General features: G+C 37.3%; 1 protein-coding gene and 1 long non-coding RNA gene across 4 annotated transcripts in view; one reads left to right on the top strand and one right to left on the bottom strand.

The window, feature by feature from the left end:
• gdpd5b (glycerophosphodiester phosphodiesterase domain containing 5b) overlaps nucleotides 1-25739 on the top strand; it is a 37116-nt gene that overhangs the window by 1994 nt on the left and 9383 nt on the right. For all 3 annotated transcript variants that reach the window (XR_004336547.1, XM_032545043.1, XM_032545042.1), the window contains exons 2-7: nucleotides 8437-8614; nucleotides 18759-18862; nucleotides 21329-21422; nucleotides 21552-21611; nucleotides 21959-22057; nucleotides 23639-23732. Coding sequence is in view for 2 of the 3 variants with exons in the window: in XM_032545043.1 (XP_032400934.1) it covers nucleotides 8498-8614; nucleotides 18759-18862; nucleotides 21329-21422; nucleotides 21552-21611; nucleotides 21959-22057; nucleotides 23639-23732 (568 nt within the window). In the remaining variant the exon portion in view is untranslated. The remainder of the gene's footprint in view (nucleotides 1-8436; nucleotides 8615-18758; nucleotides 18863-21328; nucleotides 21423-21551; nucleotides 21612-21958; nucleotides 22058-23638; nucleotides 23733-25739) is intronic.
• On the bottom strand, nucleotides 4246-24241 carry LOC116707645 (uncharacterized). Its single transcript, XR_004336548.1, has 4 exons — nucleotides 24229-24241; nucleotides 13701-13705; nucleotides 8755-8759; nucleotides 4246-4642 (listed from the first exon to the last, which is right to left on the bottom strand). It is a non-coding gene; the product is annotated as an uncharacterized LOC116707645 (long non-coding RNA).

Here is a 25739-nt window from a genome sequence, read left to right as displayed (position 1 = left end):
TTAAAGCACTTTATAAGCTTTCCTTGATTTCAATTTCTGAATGAATTCAGAGTACAGGGATGCAATTTTCTGAGTTTCTAAATGGGTTTGCTGCTGATTAGACATCAAGGATTGTTTAGAGAGCACAAATAACCGGACTGTCTATTTATGTCCAATATTGATGTTTGGGTCCAGCTATTAGTGGAACTACAATTGCCTACATGAGTTTTCATAAATACATGCAGGACCCTGCTTTGTTGGCTTAATATACCAGTGGAAACGCACCTGGGGGATCTGTCAAACAAGTGCAAAGTTCTCCAGAGGGCAAACAAGTCAGAATTCTTATTATAGGCTACTCTGAAGCTGCTGGGTCAAGTCATCCTCTCTCTGTCAGTCACTGGTCACCACAAACATGAGTTCATGTTATTTGTACATACTTACGTATTTCTAGTTTTACTTTTTGGATGAAAGTAGACAATTCATGTCTTCATGAACCTAAAAATCATGTTTGTCTACTTGCTCCAGAAAAACTGCTAAACAGTGTAATATTTATCAGTTGTATTCTGCAATTGATGTTTGCTAGGTTTTTGGGCTGCAGAACGACACAAAAATGATTGATTGAGACTCTGTTATGTTTCTGATGGTCTATAATTGGACACGAGCACAAATGACACTGAGAAAACAAAGTTTGCAATTCACCACATGAAGACACAGCAAGAGCCTTGTGATTAGTTCTTAATATCTGATTTTGTAAAGTTTTGGCCAGCCGAATCCAATATATCTTAAATAAATATATTTAATAGTATTCAAAAGGTGACTTTACCACACATATAAATAGGATTAGCTGTAATTAGTTAAAACACAAAATGACTACAGAATTGGTATTTTAAATTGTATTTTTAGCATCTGATAGTGGATACAGTTCAGTATTGTTGATATTAAATATTTGCCAAACAATTTTTTTCCTAAACAATGTTGGGACCTACCTTAACTTTTTATAGTCAAATCCAGTGTTTTCTCTGGCAGACAGAGGTTGTCATGAAAAGTTCAAGCTGAACAAACCAACAACTTTCCTGTACTCTGTTTGACCTGGTAAAGTTAGACTTCCTGTTTAAAGCAGCAGCCTTAATGCACAGCAAACAGAGTCATGTATAAAATGCAGCTTTCTTTTATAGAGCTAACCTTTTGCCTTCCCATTTGTGTCATTCTTAAGCAGCTCAATGATACAGAATGTAGCACAATAAGTCCTCCTCTCTCTAACCACTTCCACACTGAAGAGTGGTGTTAATTTACCATGTAAACTGACAAGTATACTACTAAAATTTTTGTGCTTTCTCTGGGCTTTATTGAAGAAACACAACTTTTGGTTTGCATGTGGGGCTTTCAGCTTTGCTCATAGGAGCATTAACTACCAGCTGCTTTAGTGGTTTATTTTAGTAATTTGTCATTTTATAAGAATCAAATTGGCCAAATCAGGATCAGAATCAAAATCAGTTCAAATCTAGTGTAGTATAAAATGTTGAAAAATCATTCAGTTAAGTTGTGTACATAATTTGAATATTTATTTGTCACATTTATTTAATAACTTGGAAAATGAACATGTTTATCAGTGGTTAAATAAATGGCTAAAGAGCAGTTGTGTGAAATGGCAGGGCACTGGTGGCCTGGCCATTTGGTCTATGTGTCAAAACGTTAACACCTCAAATAGTGATTTAAATACCTAACTATATGCTATACAAGAAACAAAGATTCCCTTGCATTTGGAGTGATGACTAGTTGTTCCAGCGCTGGATTGTCATAAAGTCAATAGGCATTTAGCAGCATGTCTGTATCCTTCCATCCCAGAGAAGGTCACAGCTCTGCAGCTCCAATATGATGCAACTGCATCCACTTCTGTCTTCAACCTATTATTTCCAAAGCCAGATCCTGTTGCAAACTTGATTGCTGATGACTTGTTAAATAGGAACCTGTGTTCAGAGGCTGCTGTTTCTCTACCTTAGCCTGTTTGCACTGGTTAACATTCCTCAGCTAAATAGTGGTAATTTTACTCTCAGAAGAACACTGGAGGCTTTGCTTTGGCAGCTTTGTAAGTTTGCAACTTGAGCTCATTTCAAAGGAACACACTCAATAAAACGGATCACTTATTTTGTCAGTGATCAAGTTACATTTGAAAGAAAGCTCATCATTTTTGTTTTCTATGTCATAAAACTACTTGGTTTCCCTTGATTCCCCTTTTTCACCCCCCGATACTCTCAAGGTCATAATGGCACCATCCTAGAATGATTCTGTTTAAAATGGCCAAATTTGAGCTAAGGGGAAGGCTTATTGTGAGCTCAGACGGCAGCGTTGGTTACAGTGGCACCCACTTGTCTGTCCTTGCTTTCCAAGCCGCAGCGGAGGACAGAGATGAGTGTGATGTCAACACACAGATGGTGGTGCAGGGCCCTCATGTAGATGTACAGATGGTGCCTTTTTCAGAATATCTTTGTCCAAACAGGTTTTTATTCCTTCTGACCTGATGGAGAACAAAACAGAGGGCATTGAAGTGAGATGGTGAAGTGACCAGTTTGCCCACGATACAAAAATCCAAATTCTGGCTGGCTACAATACAATCATGTGACAAACTGCCTTCTGTTAATAGGCCACTGTCGGTGATTGGTAGCTGAATCTCTTTATTTCTGAAGTTTAGGCTACACTTTAAAGTAACAAGTTGTAATGTCAAGACTCCATAGAAAAACTCATGGTGCTTTTCTCTGAGCAATTTGCTAGCTTAACTGTTTAGCGAACGTTCCTCTCCAATATGGCTGATCGTTGTGATCATATGGGAAAACAGAAGGTCAACATTGCCAAATTAAAGAAAGCTGGGCCTCGTTTTTATTATTTTGCCCAAGTGTAGTTATAAAAAGTTTAGTCCATGTTATAAAAAATTGAGTGCATGAAATGAACACGTTTTATCTATAAGCACACCAACAAGTAGCATTTTTTTTTTTTGCATTGTTTTGAGTTTATCAAAATTCAGGTAATCTTGTAATCATTCTTATTAAATTCAAAACTACTTTGTTTTAGCACATTCTTTTTTTGGTTAGAATTGATAATATTTAATTTTTGAATTTGAAAAAACTAAATAAATGCTAATGAGTTTGTATTTGTTACAGTACTTTGAAAGAGAAAAGTGGAGTTGTCCTCAGAGATACTTGAAATTGAGACCAGATTTGAACCATTTAAACTGCTACAACCTTCTGCTACAAGTTCTTGTTTATTTTCAGGCCAAAATAATGGTTAGCATAGTCTCTTATCTCTTTCCTTTAACTTTGCACACTCCTAAAGGTCACTGAAGTGAGTTGAGCAGATGTTATTGGGTGTACCATAGAGCAGATTACAGACCAGAGGAGACCAAGCTTTAAATCTTTGAGAATCTCACGATCAGTCCTGGGAAATTTCATTCTATTTTCCCAAAAGTTTCAGACATCCATGATCACATTCTTGATCTAAGTTGACTAGAGGGAATTCAAATGGAATACAGTGCATTTCACTCATTGGGTTATTAGCCCAATCGAACCATCATTAGCTTATATAACATTGGCATGGCAGATAAAAAGTTTACTCTCTCATTTCACAGCTGGCCTTTCTGAGTGATGATTGCTTGCTTATCTTATGTGTGACATCAAAAATACATCCACCGTCTGTTTTTCTCCTGTGCTGTTTCCTATTGGATGATGGATTAGCTGTTGTCACATTCGTGAGAAATTTGGCTCTTGCTTCATATGAAACGGCATAAAATGTCCCAAAGGCCAATGTGTCTTTTTTTTTCCATCTGTTCAAAGTAAGAGAGCAATGTTTTAACACACAGCACAAGAAATGTACACTTTCATGGTTTTGCCCTCATTGAGACCTGTTTATGGGCTCTTTTTCCCCCCTTTTTTGTTTCCATTGTTATGTTCCAATAATGGAAATAAATTACAGTAATGCTGTTCCCTCTTTCCTCTGTCAGTGTAGTAATCAAAAGACATTGATGGATTGTGGCTAAATTAATCTTTCTCAGATTATGGCTGACCCACATATTTTCAGATTGGTTAGCAGTCAGTTTAAAAAGCAAAGTGTCAGATTGTTTAATGACCTCTCAACTCTACAAAAAGGGGCTTATTTCTCTATCTTAAAGCAACCGTTAGGATTCATGATATGACTTTTCAAGCAGGTCTGACTAAAAAAATCAATCGGACAGCTGCAGCTTGCTGCTCGTGTTCTCACTAAAACCAGAAATCTTTCTGGAAAAACAAACTGCATAAATGCAGCACTTCCTTTAAAGCAATGCTACAATTGTTTTTGAACATTTCAGGTGAATTACATCAGGTTGATGTTCACAATAATACAACACATAAATATCACAAAAACAGTAAGGAAGAACAAGACCACACAAGATAAATAAGCAATTAGAAGACACAATATAAATATAACAACGCAGGGATGCAATGTCTTAAAAACATTAGACAGTTACAATTAAATGTCCTGATTAAAACTGCAATACGAAGGACAGTAAAACCAACTAACTTTAAACTAAAACATAAAGCAAATGGAGAAAACATTTTGCTAACACATTAAAAATGATTTTCTGTCCAGTTCAAAGTCCGATTTTGAGCAGCTTCATCTAATTATGGATAAATTACTCATTTAGAGCATGTCACCCCAGGTATAAAGTCCTTACACCGGCTCCCTGTAGCCCAGAGAATAGACTTTAAAATACTGTTGTTAGTTTATAAATCACTGAATGTCTCAGCACCACAATACATCAAAGATCTGCTGTTGTTGCTTTCCAGACTACTCAGGTCTTCTGGTTCTGGTCTGCTCTGCATCCCCAGAACCAGAACCAAACGAGGAGAAGCAGCATTCAGCTTCTATGCTGATCTGCAAATCTGGAAAAAAACTTCCAGAAAACTGCAAAACAGCTGAAACCCTCAGTTCCTTTAAATCACATTGACCAATATATGTGATGTGTATTGATGATTTTGATGATGGCACTCGACAAAATGTAATGATTGTTTCCCGGTTTCCTAATTGGTGACTGTATGTTGTTTTTATGACTTTATGTATCTTTTTATGATGTTAGAAACTTCAAACTGCTTTGTTGCTGAGATGCGCTTTATAAATAAACTTGATTGATTGATCTTTATTGTAAAGAAAAAGTTCAGCACTGCACAGAAATAGGTGGAGGAGGATTAACCCCATGCTACTCATCCCCATGCCCTATTTAAACTGCAGGTTTTTATAACCATAATATCAGAATCTAACCTATTCTTGGTATAAAGCCGTAATTTTCATTTAGCTTGTACCTTTCTAGCAATGGTTTTGTTTTTTTAAGGAGGACCTTTATCTGACCTTTCCCACTGCTCTTGGGTGAGAATAAGTTTTCAAATGAGAAACTGCTGAAGCATTTCCTCCTCTACAGACAGATATTCTCTCTTTGCTTGTGATTGAAGGAAATGAGACAGCAGGAAAAAAAGATGACAAAAGCTGTTTTAAGGGGCTTTCATGCACTCTCTTATCTCCTGTTTTTCACCAAACTTCAAACACCTTCTGACGGAGGTGATAGGCGGGTTGCTGCCCTTGCTGTGCAAAGCGTTTATCAGTTGTTGACTTCTCCTGTTTTAATTTCACTGAGACACGAAAGGAGTTGATGGACAAGACAAACCAAGATCACAATAGTCAGGCTAACCCTCAATAACTTTTTGCTAAATTAAAGCTTGTCTGAAAAGTGGCTGAACATGAGGCGTGTTCTCTGATGATGAGGCTGAATGAGTAATCCAAGTTTTAACTTTTGTGTCTCAGTTCTCGTCTTCAGTCTCACACACCCACACTGCTGCTGATGGTCATATTTCTCCACCTACTCTGGTCAGAGGTGCATCAGTCTTCTTGGGGAAAAGAAATGACTGTGCAGATGGTAAACCTAGGATGTTTGGTTAGACATGAGAAATTTTGTTCAACTTTATCCACTGGGTTCTGCTTCACTGATTAGCTCTTGCTAAGACATCATGCTGATTAAGGGATTAATTCAGTAATTTGACTTGGGTCTTTAAGTATTTTTCTTGTGGGATAGAGCTGATTTAAAAAAAGCACAATTTGTTTGACCGTTCAACTTCAGGGTGGTAAATCTGTAGCCTCAGTGCTGCTCTGCTTAATTAGGATTATATCTCATATTGACTGGGTGCGTTTCTAGGTTTCTTTGATGTCCCACTACACAGGATTAAAGATGACATTTGTGACTTTTACAGACATAGAAATAAACTTTTGAAAGAGTTGGGACATATTCCTGAAAATGTTGGCTTTGTGGGTAAGAATGTACACCTGTGAGTCCAACGGCAAAGACGCACTGAAATATGCCCGTCTTGAGTTTTGCCAACTAGTTTAAATGTTTCAATAACGTACTACTTGTGACTCACTGATGTGCAGTCGAAAACACAACTTCAACCCCATATTACCGATCGTATTGACTTTTTACAACATACAAGGCAATCTGCTGAAATTAACCATGTTAGCGCCTAGCTGCATGCACATAATCAAAGGGGCGTGGCTTCTCACTTGTAGCTTTGCCATCAATGCTGTTAGAAAGTTGTTGTGTTTTCTAAGTTCTTACAAATTGTTTCTATCAGTCACTTTGCTTTCTTTTTCATCTGTACCCAAAATATTGTCACACAAGATTTAAAAGTGGGGAGGCTTCCTCACTGTGTAACTAGATGTTAGCATTTTCTGATGAGAAGTTTGTGAGCTGTCAGCACAGCTCCAGAACTATTCCCTTTACTTCAAAATAAGAGCTTCAAACATAGAACAACCTTAAAGCGCTTAATATCTACATCTCACTTCACCAGATGGAGTCACACATGGCAACTGCATAGAGTTTTGGGAGACACAAAATGGACAGCTCTGGATACACTCATAGTGCTTCTCATGGCTTAGCATATTTAGATCTTAAGAGAAAAAGGAAAACAGCACTTCTGAGTTCTCTTCAAACCTCTAGGTCAGGCAGTGATTTAGGGAGACATTGATTTGCTTGTGCTCGGGGTTCTGTTGGCAGAGCACTTGTTTTCAATTCCAATCGATCTTGTTCATGTAATTCTGCGAACTCAGAGGCCCTCGGTGTTGGAAAACTAGCATTCAGTTCATTTTAACAGACGGACTATCGTGGCTCAATTTGTAGTTAAGAGCTTTGTGGTCTTTCCGGGGGGAGTCAGATTCATTATAGGCCTCGGGTCAGGCCCACCTTCCTCTGAGCAGTTTTAGTAATAACAGGAAGCACGGCCACTGCTGCGCATGGTAATTAGCAGCTGTTTAGAACGTGAGACAGCCTGATTATAGCAGAAGGGGTGTACACACACATTCACCATTGCACTGAAAAATTACATGTCACAAAACTACATGTACCCTATTGTAGAATAAAATCACAAGCATAGAGGGAATAGAAGTTCAAATGACTCGGGGAAACATTTTTACACATCCAGTCATTATTGCATTTATCACGCGCCATTTATGTTTAAATTGATAAATGTTTTGTTGCCTTGGCAGCTGCAAAGCAGGCTCCGTCATGTCTGTGAAAAGTGAGGTAAAGTTTTGATAACAGTCGGCGTTGCTGTAATTGTTGTTATGGGTGATTATGGAGTGTTTGAGGTGAATCAGCAGCAGATCGGTGGGGGAACAGTAAGAACTCAGGTAATTCACAAACACACCCTGGTACTTCCTACCATATTCACTAACAGCATCTGATTTGAGCTCACCAGCATATTGATGTTGTTCCTACACAGTGACTGTGTTATTATATACAGCTGGGATCTACTCTATACTGAGAAGAGCCACAAACAGTCAAATAAAGGGTTTAATGAAGCTGCACGTTTTTTTTTTTTATATTATATATTTTATGAGTCGCCTTGTAACGACAACTCCGAGAACAGAACGCCTGCGATATAATGGTTGTTTTTACAGCAGAACCAAATTAGTCATGTTGTATTCTGGGTTGTTAGTGTCTCTTTTACCATGTAGGTCTGCAAAACTTGGTGTTAACATATCAATATGGAGTTTAATAAATCCAACAGTTATCTTTTGTGGGGCTTTTTATGGTTGTGATATGAAATGAATAAATGGAGCAGACATGGTAGCTTTTGGACCAGACAGCCACTGTCTATTCACTGTATTCACTGGGTGATTGTTCCTCTGAACCTTTTCAGTTTCATTTTTCTTTTTTCTGTACTTGAGCACATCGATGGAAGCTCGTTGCATTCTCAGTTGACATAGAAAACAGGCCCTCTGAAACAAGGTCTTAATTTAATGCCGGGCTTTTTGGCAGAGACTTGATGCTTTTCAAACCAGCTTATGTTTTCCATCAAACTGACAGGCATGTTCCTGTCGAGACGGCTTGTTGCACAACGTCTCCCACCCGCTTTATCATTGATGATGATTCTATTTTTTCTGCAGGAGCGTTGGGAGCCAGTGGGATGTTAGCTGTGGCTGAGACAGCAGGAGCGACTGAAGGAGCATGGTGAAGCACCAACCCCTCCAAGTCTATGAGCGCCAGCTGTGTTTGTCATGTATCACTGGGATCTATGGGTGCAGGTGGAAGCGCTATCAGAGGTCACATGATAACACCACCAAGGTGAGAGGCAGCTTGAGCCCCCCCCCCCCCCCCCCCCCCTTTCTTTCTTTTTCCCGAAGTACATAACATTTCACTTGGGAGAACAAACTTCTCCTCAAAAGAACGTTTAATTTTTCCTGGATGGTTTGTAGATTTCTCACCTTTACTACAGAATCAAAACTACTGCTTGATGATAAGACAAAGTTGTTGGCCTATTTTTAAATAACCCTTACACTATCTTCTCTCTTTTATGTTATTTAAGAGAAGCTAAGTGGTTCAGCTGTTATCAGCTCTAACGTAACACTAAACATTGCATGAAAAATTATACCCGATTGACATGATTTACTGCTCTCATAATAAGGCATATTAGATCAAAGATATTAAAAACTCCCGTAATATCACCTGGTTTAAAACTATTTTCACTTTGACAAAATATGCAGTACAATTTTACAAACAGTTTCTTTGAAAAGTACTAACAGATTTGAATTTCAGCCTGAACAAGGTTGGACATCATTCTGGAGGAAATTATAATCTGAAAAATGTGGCAGGAATTCTGTATATTCAGCCACTTGAAGTCAACCCTTTTGCTTCAGGGTTTGCAGAACTGAATTTTTTTTTTCACTTTTCTTTGCAAAATCCCTCAAAGTCACTAAGTTTTGATGGAGAGTGAATCATGGCAGACATTTTTACATTTTATCACAGGTTCTGAGTTGGATTTACGCCTCTTCCAAACCATTTAATAGGCTTTGATTATTAATTGGTTTGGAATTAATAATCAAAGCTGTTGAGTGTTTTCTCTGCTTGAAGGTTAAATTTCTGCCCCAATCTTTATTTTTTGCATCCTAGAACAGATTTTCTTCCAGGAAAACTCTAAATTTAGTTCCATCCATCTTTCAACCAGCTTTGACCAGCTTCCTTGTCCCTGCTGAAGACAAGCATCGCCGCAGCACGATGCTTTCAACACCATGTTTCACAGAATCTGAAAAATGCTGTTCGTAGCATTTTGCCTCAAAAGTTCAAAAAGTCTAGCTTTGATCTCTAGTGACCAGATCACCTTCTTCCACTTTGACTGTGTCCCCTCCATGGTTGCTGTAACTGCACAGTGGACTTCTTATTGTTTTTGTTTGTTTTGTTTTGTTTTTTAACAAAGGATTTCTTTCTTCCCATTATCCATGAAGGCGGGAGTGCAAAACTAATAATTATTATGTCAGCAGATAGTCTCACCCATATTGTTATGCATCACATTAAGAAGAAAATCGTGACTCCAGGCCAAAAGTGCTTTGTTTAACTACCTTTATTTAGCATCATTCAAAATCTATTGTAACATAAATATTGATAGGAACGGCGAGTGTTTAGGGAGATACTGTAGATTTTCCAAAAGTAGCTATAAACTGGCCTCTTCTAGTTGACTGTGAAGTCATCAACATATTTACACCGCAAACCTTTTCATTTGCTGATAATGTAACATGACTGACCTGTGTCATATGCATCACGCATTTGGTTCCTATCAGATATGTATTATTTTTTTCTTATGACGTGGTTGTGCACTTCCTGTGAGAGGCCCATTGGCTGAATGATCAGTTCCGTTATTGCTGTAATGACAAATGTCAGGAGAACAGTAGGAAAGAGGTGAAGCTGTGTCTATTTTCCAATGATTATCTCTGAAGATAATTAGCTGTGTACACCCTCAGCTGTGTGCATGGGCTCACATCAGGTTAGGGATGAATGAGACCTGATTATGTTGTCAGGAGGCTTCGTCCACAGTAGTTACACAGCTGGCCTGCAAGAGAGCTATAGACTGATACAGCTGTTTGCATCTAATTACTGCTATTGAATACCTTGTTTTATTTTGTTCTGTGTATATTTTACGAAATTGCTTAGGAAAATAAATCTCTAAAAGCTACAAAGATTTGAAGTCATAGTAGTGTTAATAGAAGACGGAAATGGAAGATTTTATTGTTAAATAATAGATTGCACACTTGGGATGGTGTGGATGTTGTGCCCATTTTTTATTTCACGTTAAAATTTTCATAAAGCAATGTTTCTCCTCTACAAATGATTTTGATGAAGGATACCTTTCTTTAAAGGTAAGAGCTGGAATGGCTGATTAAAGGGCAAGAGCACTTTCTAAAAGGATTTGCCTGAGAAATGTGACTGACTCTTTGGTCAGCAGTGTTTCTCCAACAGTTTGTGTCCACTGTCTCTTTGTTTGCCATTTGCTGTGTGGATGGCAGCCAGTGGGCTCTAGCTCTTCCATTGCTATTTGGGGTTTTAATTTGGACTTCTGTCTAATCATTAGGTTTTAGGTTTTGCAGCACACCTGCAGCAATGTGCACAGAGTTTACGGCTGCATGATATTAGAAGATCTTTGCTGGAGATTAATATGGGTAAATCTTGCAATGATGAAAAAATTTGCTAATTTTCTTTTGGCTCTTCCATCACTGTCTGACCGTTAGCATTTTGGCCAATGTTCATGTCAGCTGTGAGCATCTGCTGCCGCGGGACTCTGTCCAACTGTCTAAATATTACATGGAGATGAAAGGAAACAATTATTACTTTCCTGACATTCCTTTGGAATAGGAGTATTGGGCACAATTTGTGATGTACTCTGCTGGCCTATACTCCTCTCTGTTATTTAGGGAATGAAAACTAACCGGAGAATTGACTTTCTGCAGGTTATTTCCAGGTAACCTTCTCAGCTGACAGTCCAGCAGCCTAAACAAACCACATTCCACTCATCCTCACTTATGTCATTTGTTTTCTTCCATCTTTAAATGTTATCCTTGTTTTCATTTAAAATAAAGAAAAAAAGACAACTCTTTGGACCATGAGGCAAAACAAGCATGCATTTCTTGTAGCAAGAGGTGTTGCTGTGAATGTAGTTTGCTGTTTGAATTTGTTTCTGTAAGTGGAGTTGGTTCAGGACTTTATGGTATTTGCAGCCTGCCAGTTTACCTTCTGCACAGACATCTCACCTGTCTTTATCTATAGACATTATAAACAAAAAGTAATGAATAATGACATTGATGGCCGATCCTTCTCAAGAATTTAAATAATTGAATCATTAAAGCTGAGATAAAAATGACATATTGCTGTTACATATTTGATTTATTCATTAGATCACATTTGAAGGTTTGGATCCTTTGTGGTTGTGTTTTCTGATATTTGATGCTTGACAGGATCCAACATCCATTTGTCCCGCCTTCTTCTTCTGCTATTTAGGAAAGAACACACAGGTTATGTTGGTGCAATAAACTCAATGTGTGTGCTCTCCAATGCACTCAGGTACTGGTGTAGATTATTTATTTATACCCACATGCCATCCTGTAGAACAACAAAAACCTTGGACATAAATAATCATCATGTCAATTGGTGATTAAACTCAATCCATGAAGTCGTTGACCTAGAATACATCTAATTTGAGCAGAAACGACACAGGCAGGTTTGAATCCTTAGTTTTACCTGACTTTTTGAAACAACTATAACTCAGAACAAATGTAAAAAATAAAAATAAAATTCTGCTTCCGTTATGGTTGAAATCTGACACCATGTAGATCTGTTTCCTATCCCAAGTGGTTATCTTTCAGGCCAACTGAAAAATGCTGTGTGAGCATTTTTGTGCTCATCCTCTGCTTTGACAGCGTGTGTCTTCTGGAGTGCAGGGAGCAAACAGTCAGCTAGTGCAAACAAAGTGCAGGCTGTTTCTTCCCACTAGACTCAATACGACAATTTTTCTTTGTCTTGTTTACATGCCCTCCAGTGAACTAACGGTGTTTCATGTAAAAATCATTAAAAGCGCACAAAAGGGACTTTAGTCTTGTTTCGATGCTTTCAGTAATCTTTAAAAAATTATAAATTAACTGTTACCTGCTGATTCCAATATAGCTTTAATTAAAAACTGTTAATTGTGAAAATAATTTGTCTGTATGAACTGACTGACTTGCTACTGAGAATGGATCTTGGCTCAAGCTGAAGTGACGTCATTCAGGACAGATTGGTTAAACAACCCGGTAAGCAAACTGTGCCCAATCAAGGGGAGGTATCACGTACATGTAACTCTACCTGATTCAATCCCAGAGGCGTGAGAACCAAGAACCTCATGTTGAAACTACTGCTGGACTCATTTATAATCTATAAGTGGATCATACAATGTCTTTTTTTCTCTCTCTCTCTGTCCACTGTAGTGATACATTCAGACCGAGCAGGTGTCGGTGGTGCTGCTTCTTTCTGTGTCCAAGGTGCTTTGTAGGAAGAATGCTCACGTCATGCAGTGCAAGCCGATCTGGCCTCTCAGTAATAATTGAGAGAATTTCCATTTAGGCACACAAAGGCTTCAAAAATAGGAGCAAAGTTTCCCAGCCTTCAGTGGACATTGAGCTGGTCTTCATTCACTCTGTTTATTGATATCCAATCAGCTTTTAATCATTTTGTTGCTGTTCTGAAAGTCACACTATGCAACTTTTGTGTCGTTTGTAGCGTCGTTGTAAAGTGGCTTTACAGCGATGTTGGGTTATTTAACGAGAAATTTCAATAAAAATACTTTTTTTGTCACTTGGGCATGAAGCTACTCTGCAAAAGAGATTTTGATTCAGTAACTTCAACTGAAACAGATGAGAAGACCTACACTTTTTGTGGAGAAAATTATCGTAATAAAGATTTGGCTTTGTTGTAGTAACCATAAACTGTAATTGTACTACTTAATGTAACTGGTGCATGACTCTGATAGTCTGCAGTAATAGATTTCTAACCAAAACGAAATTTTTTTCAAATGCATGCTATTTTTTGTGACTTTTGTTTGTTGCTATAAAAACCACAAGGAATTGTGATAAAATTGCATATAACTTTGAAAAGAAATGGCATTGTTCAAAGTTTTCACAATAAATTAAGTGTTTAGTAGCATCAATTTGCTTTCGTTTAAAGCTAAAAATCATTATTTTACTGGTAAAATAAGTTTATATTCTTATAATATCATATTTGTCATTTTGATTGAGTAACACAACTATAACCCAGTGAAATTAGCTAGTGAGTTAGCTGGGGTATCTGCTTAGCTGACATATTATCTTCAAAGGATTGAGGAGTTTTGCTCCTTTAGTTCCCACAAAATGACTATTTCTGGAATGATTAGAAATGATTAGCTTTTCTCTTAGCAAGGAAAAGGTATTGTAGCCCTTCTCAGCCAGCTGATGTACAGTAGGCAGCAGCAGATGAGAGGAAGCCTCTACAGCTCTCTATCTGGCATCTTAATCAAATAAATTGACATAAGATGATGTGACAAAATGTTTTAGCAGGTGTTGAAACTGTAGCTTATTTTAATACCAAAAAATATCCACTTTTATCACCTTTACCACTTCAGGTAGTAACCCATTTTAACTATTATGCCGTTCAGGCTTGTATTGCTTGGAGCGGATCATGTCGGCCCAGGTAGCTGTAACTTTATCTGAACATCATTGAGGCCCTGAATATTCTCAGTATTACATGTGTTGAGCAGTAATTAAACAACTGCTTCACCCTCTGAGCATAAGGAATGTCCTGCGATTGCAGGACCTACATATTGAATTAAGCTTAAAAAAATGTTATTGCATGAATATTCACCAACAACTGTAAACATGGAAGAAGTTCACTTTACTGCCGTTGTTTCCAGATTTATTATAGCTAATAAGAGCTAGAAAACTGAGTTGGTCAGCCTTTTTAGCTGCTGACTCTGGCATGTTGTCTGGAATGCGGCCTAGATTCCTTCTACTCCATACCGTGCACAAATCAATTACCTTTTCTTATATGTGGTGTCATGGGAAATATATTTAATATATATATTTTTAAATGAAGTTGGGTATTGAGTTGTTGGATTCCTTTTTCTTTTTTTTTTTTTTACTTTTTAAGATGACAAGGGAAGCGGATTACATTGTGTTCATAGTTGTGCAGCTGAACTCCAGCCATGCAGGACAGCTTTCAAGATACCAGGGATTAATCTGGATATGCTCAGGAATGTGACAAGTGACACGTTCTGCTTCACAGAAAGTATCTGCCTGTATTGTATAAATTGAGATTCAAGGGCATCCCAGGGTGTTGGTATGTTAGGGAATGCAAACAGCTTGGAAGCAAACAGCTGCGATGCTATGTGCCTCCTGTGCAGCAGCAGAAAGGGAACTGAAATGAGATGATAAGAGAGGATAGCTACAGTTAGCATCTTTTTACAATGAATGGGGAAATGTTCATCTGTAATATAAACCTGCTGGTGAACATAAAGTCCTGTTGTTGTTGTAAAATAATGTACTAGCCTAGAATCAGAAGCATTGATGTAGAGATGAGCACACAGAAACAGTATTACTGCTAAATGTAGGAACAATAAATTAAAGCAAATAATACAATATGTGCTAACACATGTTGAATTGTCCTCTTTTTCTTTTATCATTCTTTGTTGAAGTGTGGACGTCTTTGCTAAAACAAAATTAGCAGAGTTCTTTTTCTTCATATGTAACCTCACACACAGATCTGCTCCGGCTAAAATCTCCCCTAAAATAAAAGATTTGTTCTTTGAGTTTCGATGTTGACTGATTCCTAAACCATAAGAGCATTGCTGCAGACGCATAGCCCCAATCCAATAAGCTTCTTTATTAAATGCAGTATTGCAATCTACTCTACTAGACTGAGTCACAAAAAGACAAATAGAGATATTCAGACAGGAAGTCAAGGAATAAAAGTAATCTCACATAGCAGTTTATTATATGATCATGTTGGTGGTCCTGTGTTGTGGCTCCCGGCCGCCTTAAAACATCACTTTGTTAGACGAGATTAAAAATGTAAGGCCAATGTTGTCTCACCACCAAGACAACTTCTGTTTTCATAAAAGAAGTTTATGACAGTGGTAAATTTCCCCAGTTGAAGCAAGCGTTTAGTTTTGAGAGTTTATTACTTCAACATACTTTAGTGTTAATTTCTTTTTAGAAACTCTTTTTATACTTTGCCTGTGTGAAGCACTGGTGTGGTCCAGTTTTTAGGATCATTACCTCAAACCTTATAGTAAGAGAGCACTTCTGTCCCTAGAGTTAGAGCTGCTCGATGTATCGCAAATCTACCATCATTGCAATATCAATGTATTAAATTGTCGAGGGTTGTTTTGGAGTGAAATAATTGTGGGCTAATAAATATGCTGTGTATGTTTTTTTATTTGTCTTTAACTTCAGTGCTAATAAGCCCCACAGAAATTGAACCTATTTCTTTTGCATCCTAGTATTTGTGATTTAAAGCCTTATTTTTTGATGACCTGAATACAGTTTTATCCCATAATTTTGTTTAAAAATCAGAAGCACGGTATATATTTCTGCCTGCATAAACTCCTCTTTACTGTTCAAATGCTTGTTGCGTTCTAATAGACCTGTGTTGTCGCTCTGTCAGGGCCATGCACAAAGTCTTGTGCTGGAATAAAAGCCAGTCATGCAGAAAGTTGATGTGAAATCAACAGGGCAGATCAAATCATGTCAGCCTGATTGAGCTTCACTGTAGAGTGTGGGACAAAAGAGGAACAGAGAACATGAGAGCACATTACACACAGCAAAGTGTTTGTGGTCATACAGAAATTAAATAAGACTCCAGAATAACATCAGATTAATCTCACAGTTTTAACTCTTTGAGACCAGAAATTTATTTTTTTATAAATATATTTGGATCTTTTTCTTTTTATTTAACTTTTTATGTTGGGTCTTGATAAAATTATAAATGATCAGAACTTTTTGTGTAAATATGACCAGACATGGTCAGTGAGCTCCATGAAGGTGAGGGAGGTTACAAAACTCAGCAGCAAATTAACATTTTGGGATCACTTGTTCTTTATGATCATTTTAAAGCTTTGCACATATATTTTGTGGTGGAGGCATCAATCATTTTGGAGGGTGCTTGGTTACTGTAAAAATACCAGATTCCTTCTGTGAAGGCCATTTTAGATCAGTTATTCAAATTCAAAAAATAATTTATTGATCCCATAGGGAAATTAACATTTTATGTTACAAAATACATTAAACAGATATTCTCCAAATCCCAAAAATATAGCAAGGGGTCTAGAAAATATCGGTATAGTTTTGACTGGAGCATCACAGTTCCCCAGTTGTCCTCTGTCTTTATCCAGAGGGCTGCTGCGGGGGGGCGACCAGAGAACATCGTCCTCTACGGGCCAAGGTCAGCTGTCCCAGGTGTTTCCAGTAGTGATTAAGGATCATGGGAACTGGTGTCAGTGCATTCTCATCAGGGAGGTTGTTGCTCAGTTTTGTACCAACAGAGACCTTGGCAGCTTCCTATAACAAAAACTGATTTTTTTTATCATAAGACAGTTTTTCTTTGGAATGTAATATAGGTATGGTATTTGTTAAGCTTCTTTTTGAAAATAATTGAAAAAATGTTCTTCCTAGAATGGACTTTTCTACAAAATTATTTTGGTAAACAGGACCGTGCAGCTTTACAGGGTTAAAATTACCTTCTTTATGTGACAATTTATGACACATCTTCAAAAAACTCCTTCCTTACAAATAGGTGGTATTCCTTTTGTTTCCTTTTTTCCTATGAAACAGTCGCAGCATTTAACCACAGGCGTTCTCTCATTACCTTATCTGGAAGTGGAAGTGAGAGGAAAATATTTATATATTTATTTTTTACAATGAGATAAAAACATGATTAAACACTGATTAAGATTGTTCCAGAAAACCTTCAGATTTTTTATGATGTAGAATTTTCAATCACAGTACTAGAAAAATGTGTAAATTTTTTGTTGTAACAGTAACTCACTCCACTCAGACACAAAAACACGCACAGTTCTGGTATTAGGAGCAAAAAAAAGCAGGCTAGTCGGACTCTGTCACCTGGGAGTTTCCTCAGCTGTCTGAGGTGATAATGATCTGATCCTTGACCCTCAGCAGAGATGTGTTCACGCAGTGACTTTATCTCAACACTGCAGACAGGGTTGTCTCCCTAAATATGCAATCTGATAGGATTATAAATTAATTTGGCGGATTTCCGAATTCACTCTGAATGCTCAGAGTGAAATGACAGGCTTTTTTTCTGCTGGTAGAAAAGGTCGAAAGGTTACTGCATTATACACATTATGTATTGTAAATAAATATGTCTGCCCTGCATGCAGGTATCTATTCTATCTTAACCCTCACCTGAGTTTTTTTTTTCTTTTTACATCCGAAGATGTGGTCCATTTAAAGTTTTTCACGGTACAAAGTGCAAGAGTGACGAGGACAGCAATTAGTCAGGGCAGCATGTGAAGTTATTAAAAGTTATTTCATTATAATGAGCAGAGCGTAGAAGGGAATACTCTCAGCAGAGGTCGGTTATCAGACTGACTTCAGGTTCTAATCAGAAGAAAGTTAATAATTTAAAGCCTTGCAATACCTCTGCTAAGTTTAGTTTTCTCTGTGCACATCTCATTACATCGTAATTACTATAACAGGATATATTTTACTTTTTTCCATTAACTGCACCATTCAGACATTTTTGTGGTTGATCTATAATCATAGAGTTTGGTGCAACTCTGACCTGCAAATTTACTTTCGAATCTATTAATGAATAACTTTTTATTTTTTATTTTTACTTTCTGCTGAAATTAAAAATGTACCTGATTCAACAGAGTTTTTATAAGATGATAAATGAAACCACTTTTCAACACAGCTGGTGTTTCAGAGTTGTCACTTTCTGTATCGCAATAAAGTTCTCCACATTAGATGGATACATGTCGCTATACAGATAAAACCCAGCCTAGGAGAATTACAGTGTCTTATTTACTTCTTAACCTGAAAACTTTGATTTTTTTCATACCTGAAAATGTAATGTGGTTCATATGAAAGGATATTCAGTATGTGTCCATTGAATATATTGAAAAGTAAGTGGAAGCTGTATCCAACTTTCCATTTGAGGGAAAGAAAACACTCATAATATATTACTTTATCATAACACAGGAATCTTTAGGAGGATTACTGCCATGAATAATATCTACTTACATTGGGACTAGAATCAGAATCTAAAATACCAGATTCCACATCGAGTGTGAAATTGGCAGATTCCAGTGACCGTCTGAATTCTTGGGGTACCTTCAGTAGCATTTGTAAGATAAATTACCATCCACTACATAAAGGACTGATTATGTGTGGGTTTTTTTCTGTTTGTCAAAATCTAGTGGGAGCTGCTGTGGTCTATCATCCTCCTTTTCACCTTCTCTCTGCTGCTCATCTGGTCCTACTTCTGGTGGGAGGCAGACAACGACTACAATGAATTCAACTGGTGAGTACTGTGTCGACACGGCGACTGCCGCTCCATGTTTTCTAGGCTCAACTTGAAGATACTAGGCTACCAGCATATTGCCATGACTGCGCACATTCTGGTCATACTTGTTGAGTTGTTGATTTCCTAAATCAGGAGTTTAATCTCTCCTCATCCTTAATCTGAGCAGAGACCACCCAGGCCTCCATAGATTACAACATTACATAAGAGAGATGGCTCATCCAACATTTCCTGTACTCAGCCCCACTTTCTCTTGAACAAACACAAGTTTATAAGATAATGTGCATGCTAGTTTGTGCTTGTAACACAACATAAGCCTTTGTATATAAAAAAGCAGCTTTATACTGTTTTTAGATGTATTTTGATGGTAAAATCCATATATTAATAAATCTTCATGTTCACAAAGTTACTGGAAGATTAAAAACCAAAAAACGGGACAAATTCATTCAACTCCAGACTGTTAAAATTATATTCTGATTTGTCACATGTGGGCTGTATATATTTTGTCTTATAACTGCACATAGTTTATATTATTAGATATTTTATATGATGGTGGATAATGGTTTCTGCTCCTACATCCTTTCCCATCCCCCATGCTTCCACTCTCAGGGACATCTGCAAAGTCACTTCTAATAATGTCCTTTCCCTGTATTGCATTCTTGAGTATGTATGCCACCTCATTGTTGTAGTTGAGTAATTATCTCACTATTTACCCTGTCTTTTTTCTTTTATTTACTTATTTATTTTTTCCTGTTTCTTGTTTCTGAGTTTCCCACATTAATGCCAAGTGTACTTTCAACAGCAGTAACTAGTTTAACAGATACTAATCTTGCTTTTTTTTTTTTTTTAGTAATGTTACTTTCTTTTCTCTCTGCAGATAAGTAGAGCAATAACATCTCTGCTTCCTTATATGTTCTGATGTGATGTAGCTGCAGGGAGACTCAGAGCCCATCTGCAGAACAAATGCATTCACAAGAGGCCTTGTTCCTCCTAAATCACTGATAAGGCTTTGCATGTGATTAATACTTCTAGCTGATGTGGCAGAACTCCCGCCTGTGCCTTTTTTTCTGCAGCTGTGTGTGTATTTATATACAGTGTCACAAAATGTGTGAGCAAAATGTGTTTATCCAATATGTATATTTGTGTGTGTGTGAATAATTGGGGATGGATAAAAAATTGTTCATAGACTAGTGCTGCTTTTTTGTTCCCTAATTAAAGCTTTAAAAGTGACAAAAAAATAGTTGTCAATTTTCCATGAAATTAATAATAACTGTGATTAAGCCATGGCCTCCTGAGTGTTATAATTTGCTTGTCAAAGTCTTAAAGGAACCAGTACCCCTCTAAAATGAGTCACTGTGAGTTTTTTGGTCTTTTTAGCACTATTTAAAATACATATAACTCTGTGATGGTATCCACTCACAGTCTCTAAAATCTTGTTGAAATCTTATTATTATTGAAAGTAATTGTCTCTACTTTCTTTGAATCCAGGCTAATTTAAAGTGTGGCAGCCGTGCCTGAAGTAGAAAAGTAATCATGAACCTTTTAGGACTGATGATTTAATTAAAAAGAGAGGAATTACCTCTCGTTTCTTGAACTGTAGTTTAAATACCAGCATCTCTGGTTGTACAGTATGAAGGTGCATTAGTGGACATGTCATGGGTAATATTTATATCTGTAAACATGTCAATAAGGCTAAATCACATCTGATATGTTTGAAAAATTGTGTAATTAGAGCCTTGAACAATATAGACTTCTAGTTTTGCTCTGGGTCTAAAGGGATGTAGAAAGGGGCAATAGTCAGATTTTAGAAGTTCAGTTAGCTCAGTGTCTTAGGGCAGCACAATATACTGTAGGTTTGTCATTGTCACAATTTTACTGGAAGCAATATCAATATATAATAGCATTGCTTGCATTTTCATAGATAAGTGATTATTATAAAAGTATCATCCATTCATGCCTGTAATATAGAAGGTGATGCTTATTTGAAACAAAAGCAGCCATGCCTTAAGCTGTTTGTTTTAAGTCATTACGAAACTCCAACTAAGTTGTTTTCTTAACAAAGCAGCAGATGTAGCCAAATAATTTCATAAAGCCATGTTGCAGAGATGGAAATGATGAAGTCCCCATTCTTTCCAGAATTTATATAGTCTAGATTCTACCTGGGGTTTATTTTTGCGATAAATTTCAAGCAGAAAAATGTTACCACTATTTATGTTTACAGCAGGTGATGTCATCATCGCAACTAACACTAACAATATAGTATATAGCATGTTTTCCTGACATTGTGCAGGTCTAATCTGTTAGTCCATCCAGCCATAAGGATAATTGAATTGATGAATGGACATCAATCATTGGATTACATTGAATACAACCAAACCATGTATTTTTTATGGCTTTTATTGTTTTTTTGTTGTGGTTTATGAATGATTATTAGAAGAAATATTATGAAATCTCTTCTTTCTGTAGGTTCCTGTACAATAATTCTGGGGAGTGGGCTGATGGAACCGTTCCCATCCTAGCAACAACTGCTGCTGGATTCACCTACATTGCATTTTTAATGGTCAGTATGTTCTCACAAAGAATGCTTTGAACTCATCATAAGGCCTAGCTAGGCACATTCAAATTACTGCATAATACTGATTTCTAAACTGTACGTTGTGTGATTGTGTCTTGTTTTTGCACTTTTCAGGTTTTAGCACTTTGCCATGTTGCACTTGGGCAACAGTTGAATTTGCACTGGCTTCATAAGGTAACATGCCAACAAAGTGAGACTTTGCAAGTGTGTGTTTGTGTAACTGCAAAAAGACTTGAGGTGTAAGGGGGTAGATGAATTTTGCATATGTTTATCGGAGTTGTAACTAGCTTAGGTTTGTGTTTTTTATCTTGTTTTTGCAAATGTTTTCATTTATTGCTGGTCAGTTCAATTCATTCTGAACTGAAAACCTGCAGGCGGTTAACTAAATAAAGACTACTAACTAAATAAAGTTACCAGACACTGTGCAACAATAAAATGTATCCCACTATATTGGCTTATTCTGTAATTTTACTAATAATTATGTTTTTTTTTCTTTGTTTATTTCTCCTCTCTCTGCACAGATAGGAGTAACTGCTTCTTTACTCACCACTATTGTTGGGATAATATCAGTCAATCAAACATGGACACAAGAGTGGGATATCATCCCCATCTCCTTGCAGGTTAGACACAAAATTCCCAAAGCCCTTGTTGATGATTAACGTAGAAGGGCTGATAAGTTTTAGTAGAGGCAAGTTTATGATGCAAAGTCTAGGGAAGATAATTCTTTTATGTATGCAGCATTGCAATTAGCAGTGTAATATAATACGTAATATTTAATGCATGTCAAAGTGATCCACATGTTTCTCTTTTTAATATTTATCAGATTAATAAAAATCTGACAGGTTCAGTGTTGAAACCACAAGTTTATGTACACCCATATAAAAAGAAAATTTTTATTTCTTCCTCTGAAATCAAATCAGAACAAATGTCTCTTGTTTTAGGTGGATTAGAATTGGCAAAATTATTTATATGTGCTATATGCCACAGTAATGAAAGAAATATGGCAGACGTATTGATATTTTCAAAGTCAGAATAATTACTTTAAGCGATGAGGATGGTAATCTCATGACTTTGGAAACTTCTGATTAACGGACACATTTGGGTTAATTGGAGACACACCATGCCAGGACACACTGCTTCTTTAACACAATGGGAAAGTCAATAGAAGCTTCACAGTTCCAAATCTGGCGTATTCTTTGGAACAATTTCCAAACGCTGCAATTTTATCCAAGTATATACATGATGAAATATCCAGTCATGGGACTGCTCAGATTAGTTCTGTGTCAAAGAGATGAATGTATTTTGGTCCAAGTGCAAATCAAGACAACACAGTCAATGTTAAAGATCAGTTGTGGACTGATCTGAGAAAGTTAGGTTTGGGAGAGTCTCCAAACCTGACTGAGTTGCAGTGGTTCTGTCTGGAGGAATGGACCAGAACTCCAGAAAACTATTGTGAGAAGTTTGTGGAAGGAAACTCAAAAGTTTTGATCCAGGCAAGGCAATGCTATGTAATACTGTATGCAAACCTTTGGTTTTCAAGACATTTATAAACACATATTTGCCATATTCTCCCTGTCATTGTTGTGGTATTTAGCAAACAAGAATAACTTTTGTGGGCGTGCTGTGGTGGCGTAGGGGATAGCGCGACCCACGTTTGGAGTCCTTGAGTCCTTGACGCGGCCATCGCGGGTCCGATTCTCGGACCCGGCGATATTTGCCTTATGTCTTCCCCCCTCTCCTTCCCCTTTCCTGTCAGCCTACTTTCATATAAGCGATACTAGAGCCAACAAAAGACCCCCGTGGAGGGGAGAAAAAAAAAAGAATAACTTATAATTCTAACTGACTTAAAATGAGAAATTAGGTCTGATTTAAACTTTATACAGTATGAAAAAAGGTGCTTACGTCTTTTTACTTAATGTATGTAAACTTTTGCTTTCAACTGTATTAGTATATCCATGTCAGATTGTGTACTACAAGTAACATTTGAAGTGGCTGCCAATACTCCTTAGTAACTGTGGTCTTTTAAAATTGAGTGTCTTTCCAAATAATAGGTTTTAGCGTTGCCAGACTGTGTCACTGGTGTCTTGGCTCGAGATAATGACTGTTATTTTGTGCCTGTGTATCTCCTTCGACTTGATTTCTTGTCCTTTTCTCTCTTACTTGTTTTGCCTCCATTTGTTTGTATCCTGTTTTCCATTCAGGCTACAGGTCCGTTCCTGCACATAGGGGCTCTTGCTGCAGCCACAGCCTTGTCATGGATTGTTGCAGGACAAGTTGCCCGTGCAGAAAAAACAAGTATGTTTACCTTTGCTGCATGTGAAGTTACAGCACCCTCCACATGTATTAAACTCGTAAAAATTTGAGTCATTCAATTCTGTAGCGCAGAATCCTTAAATCATAAAAGTCGGTCTAATTTAAATGCTTTTTGTGAAGTGGCTAAGATTAATGAATGACTTTTAGTGCTGCCGGGTGTGTTAGTAGCTAGCTGATATCCTTTCTGCATGGAGTTTGCATGTTTTGCCCAGGCATGTGTAGGCTTCCTCTGGGTACTCCAGGTTCCTCTCAGTCCAAAGATATGCATTTTACTTAGTATACTTAGTAGATCTGACTGTAAAATTGCCTTTGAGAATGCAGTGCCTGGTTGTTTATCCTGGGCAGATCCATTGTTTTTAAAATGTATACTTTAAGTTGATAAGAACTTTGAGAAACTGCTACTTGGTTGTAATCGCCACAAGAAAATACATATTCACCTAAACCTGCACATATCTACAGACAGAGCAATAATTAAAACTTTTTTACAACCATCTGAGATTATGTCCACAAGAATACATCTCTTTTATTGAGAATCTTTTTACATATTTTTACCAGAGGTGTCAGTATTTGTAGAGTTGCAATGTGTTTTAATGCAATAAAGTGATTTTGACAGTCTGAGTGCCTCTCACACACACACATATACACACAAATGCTGGTGAAGGATTAATTAGGTGTAGACAGAGGCCAGGGCCTTCATCCATGGTGGGTGTGATAAACATTCCTCTAACCTCTTTTTCTCCCAAGAGATGAAGGTTGTTTTGTCCTTGAGTCTAGAACTCGTTTTGAAGACTTGCAGCTCTGACAGTTTATTCCTAGCCTTGTTAATATTGGTGCCTTTATCATAAAACTTGCTGCTGAGATTTAGTGTAGTCTATGTAGCGACTTCCTAACTGATCGCCAAGTAGTATTGGAGGAAAACTTTCAACTTTAGTTTGCAACTTACAAACTAAACTTTGTAAGTTAACAAACTTTAGATAACATATATAACATCTGTGCTTGTATGTTATCTATTTTGAGATTATTTCTTTTAACTCAATCACATTCTTAGCTTTCATGGACTAATGATACATTTCACATCCATCAAATAGGAAGCACCTATAATCAAAACGTACCAGCAGGTCATCTGAAAGGTACAAGGTTTAAAAAAGCGACTCATCGGTGTCACAATTGTTCAGAAGTATTGCCTTTTACTGTAATGACTTTAATACTTGCCAAATATTTACTTTCAGCTTTTTAAAGAGTACCTTCACATTGGACTTGATGGTTTCACTCAGACTCTATGAGAGAAATTAAAGACTAGTAAAATGGATGTTGAGTCGTTCTTTATTTTCCATGTTTTAAGGAAACATCAAGAAATTAGTTCGGTTATCTCACATGGAACCTGATGTAATGCACAGCAGTGTTTGAAAATCAAAGGTGTGAGGGTGGATGAAGGCCATCCACGAGTCTCCTGTGTGTAATAGGAGTTGGCCACTCGACCCTGCCCCGGACCTGACCTTGAAACAAATACTTTCTCCTGTGCGTCTGTGTAGGTTTATGTGGGAGCCCACATTCACAGCCTTAATCGCTCGCTCACTCAGAGCTGGATCCTGAGTGCCATCATTTTGGCTGCTGTGTGTAGCTGCAGTATAATAGTCAATATTCACAGCAACCTCTTCCTACAGTAGCTAATCTTGGCACACAACACAGAGCAAAACTACAGATTGTTGTTCCACTCTGGTTTCTGTGGAGACTGAGGAAAAATTTTTTGCAGCATGCAAATCAGTAACTTTTGATGGTGAATTCTGGCGTATAGAGAGACCAAGGCTACAGTATCTTTCAAAAATACTTCACACGCCTCATGCAACCACACATTTTGAGTCATTTTAGTGAGATTTATGTGATAACACAAACATCCAAAATTATACATTTTCAAATTTTTGTGCTAATTGAGTCTAAAGTCCAGTACATTAAAATTTGTCATTGTAATGTGAAAAGGCTCAGAAGATA

The sequence above is a fragment of the Xiphophorus hellerii genome, chromosome 18, assembly GCF_003331165.1.
Source record: "Xiphophorus hellerii strain 12219 chromosome 18, Xiphophorus_hellerii-4.1, whole genome shotgun sequence".
NCBI classification, from domain to species: Eukaryota; Metazoa; Chordata; class Actinopteri; order Cyprinodontiformes; family Poeciliidae; genus Xiphophorus; species Xiphophorus hellerii.
The sequence above is the reverse complement of the archived record's forward strand: the minus strand, read 5'-3'. Positions and strand labels throughout refer to the sequence as shown.